The sequence below is a fragment of the Mesitornis unicolor genome, unplaced genomic scaffold (genome assembly GCF_000695765.1).
Source record: "Mesitornis unicolor isolate BGI_N332 unplaced genomic scaffold, ASM69576v1 scaffold12849, whole genome shotgun sequence".
Lineage (NCBI taxonomy): Eukaryota > Metazoa > Chordata > Aves > Mesitornithiformes > Mesitornithidae > Mesitornis > Mesitornis unicolor.
Genome location: NW_010206648.1, coordinates 1 through 2496, shown reverse-complemented (window position 1 = coordinate 2496; position 2496 = coordinate 1). Strand labels below are relative to the sequence as shown.

The window sequence follows — 2496 nt, the reverse complement described above, 5'->3', positions numbered from 1 at the left end:
GATCTTTGTTTGATTGCCATGATTGCTTCAGGCGTGGTAATTAACTGATTACAGCACCCAGGTGATGCTGGCCAACAACCCAAACACAAAGGTCTTGGAGACACCTGGCTCCAATTCTGGGAGCCTCTTCCTGGCAGTTTTTGGGGGAAAAGCAAGGGTCTTGGACAAGAAAAAACCATTTTCTGGTCCTGGAGCAGTCCCTGAAGACGTGAGGCCATGTAAGAGTTTTCCCAGGGGCTCTGACTTCAAGACCCCAGACTGACCCTGCACGAACTCCTCTGGCAGCATCCTCCTAAGCAAGCAAAAAAATCTCAACATCCTTCAAAAACCAAAACAAGACCTCTGGCTGTGAAAGGAAGGACAGCTGTTTACTCCAGCCTCCCCCCCGGGGAAAGGCAGCCCAGGGGTTTAGCATCAGCAGCAGGAAAATTAGGGTAGAAAGTTTCCCTCTACGAGAAGAGAGGAAGCAGAGCGGCTGCCTCGCACCCGGCACTCTCCATCCCTGGGGACAGAGCTTGCTCCGCAGCCCAATGACACAGAGCAGGACGAGTGTCCCCCCCCAGTCCCGTTTCACAAAAATCACCCTGACCTCTGTCACCTCCCTGCACCTTCCCTGCCCCAGCCAAACCACCAAAACCCGAGAAGACGTCCTCAACGCCGCTCCCGCTTCCCTCCGCAGCCTCCCTCATCCCTCGCTAATCCCCAGAAGTTACCTAACGCAGGGGGTACGGCGAGGATTAGTTAATGTTTGTGCAGCTTTTCCGAGATAAAAGCTACGCGAGATCTCCGCATTTATTATTGATGCGGTAGTCGACGGTGTGAGGCCGTGCGGATGTAGGGGAGGGGGGGGGGAAAATTCCTTCCCCGAACCCTGCGGCGATCACTTTACAAGCCAAAGCAAAGGATTGTGTTACGGCCTGGGAGCCCTGAAAACCAGCCTGGACTTTCCTCAGTCCAAAAAAATAAAAATAAAACCCTAAATGAGGATACGGTTGGGAGCTCGGAGCGCTGCTGGCAGAGTCCGGGCGATCCCTGCTCCTGGCAAGGAGCACTCTGACCTTCAGGGACGTGAGGCACTGGTGTCACACAGCCTCGGTGCTGGGCTTCGAGCCGCCCTCCCCAAAATCTGGATGTCGATGGGTCCTTATGCACCAGCCCATGCACACCCTGCCCATCCCCTTACCTGCCTGCTCTGCCCGCCCAGCGCGTAGCGGGAGGCAGCGAGAATTAGGAAGCAGGCGTTTCCCCGGTGCCAATCCCAGCCTTGCTCTCGACCGGCTGTGTGACCTTGGGCAGGTCATTTCACCTCCGCAGCTCCTCACCCTCTCACAAGTCCTCTCTCACACCCAGGACTCAAGCGACAGCCCCACAGGGCTCTGCGCTCCCCACCAGCGTCGGGCAGGGGAGGGTTTAGGGTTCCCAGTTTACAGACTGGGAAGACGAGGCCGTTCATGCCTCCTCTCCATGCTTAAGGTCAGGTCAGGGAGGCACAGGCCAAGCTAAGAATAGAGCCAGGAGCCCAGTCCCAACCAGCTGCTCCACTCTTGGGCAGAGGCTCCATTTTGTGTCTCGATGCGTTATTTTAACCATTAACGGCAACTACGGCAAAGCTCAGCTTTGCAAGTGGCCGCGCTCCTGCCAGGACTCGCCTGGAGCCCCGGGGAGAGGACACCCCCCAAAAAAATCAAATCACCCATCCACTACAGCATCAGGAACCCCCTCCCCACCCAGACCCTTCCCTCACCCCTTCCGCCACAGCAGGAACCCGCACGCCCACAGGCTGGAGAGCATCCGTGCGCCTCGTGATCAGCGTTACACAACCGAGCCCCGGCACGGCAGCGGAGGCCTCGGCAACGCGGGCGAGTTACCTGAGCACCGTGACGCTCCCCCTCTTCACGGGCAGGAAGAGAACGGGCTCCGATACCCTGATGGGTTTGAACTGGAATTTACACCCGAAGCAGAGGGCCGAGTCGCTGAAGAAGGAGACGGAGACGATGGGCCTCTCAAAGATATGGATGGGGTCCACGTGGGAGACAATGCAGCCCCCTGGCTGGTAGTCGTTGATGACCGCACTGTTCACAAAGCCCTCGGGGATCACCCGGTGCTCCACCAGCTTCCTGATCACCAAGTCGTGCACCCACTCGGGGATGGCATCCACCGCCCCCCGTGGCTACAGGCGCTCCTGACCGGGGCCTCGTCTCTGCAGCTGAGACCCGTAGGTGTAGCCCTCCCCGAAAAAATACTTGTTCCGCAGCGGCGCCCGGTCCACCGTGTGCTCCTTGTAGAGCCCCTTCTCCGCCCGGGACACCACGTCCTCGATGCGAGCTTCGATCTTGGCGCACTCCTCGGCGCTGAAGAGGCGAAGCTGCCGGATGCCGCTTTTGACTTTCCGAGCTTCTTCCTCCTCCTTCTGCTCCTCGTAGTCGCTGGGCTCGGAACCGGAGTCCTCCTGGTGCCGGCGTTTGCGGTCGTAAGGGGGGTCGGGGGGCTCCCGTG

The 2496-nt window shown here is 58.9% G+C and overlaps 1 protein-coding gene across 1 annotated transcript in view; it reads right to left on the bottom strand.

Annotated features, from left to right (window-relative positions):
* Positions 1–2488, bottom strand: part of ALKBH5 (AlkB family member 5, RNA demethylase) — a gene marked incomplete at its 5' end in the record, with an annotated part of 13355 nt that extends 10867 nt beyond the window's left edge. Inside the window, 1 exon segment of the mRNA XM_010191852.1 lies at positions 1869–2488. Within this exon segment, the coding sequence (XP_010190154.1) occupies positions 1869–2488 (620 nt within the window).
* Positions 2489–2496: the final 8 nt, after the last annotated feature.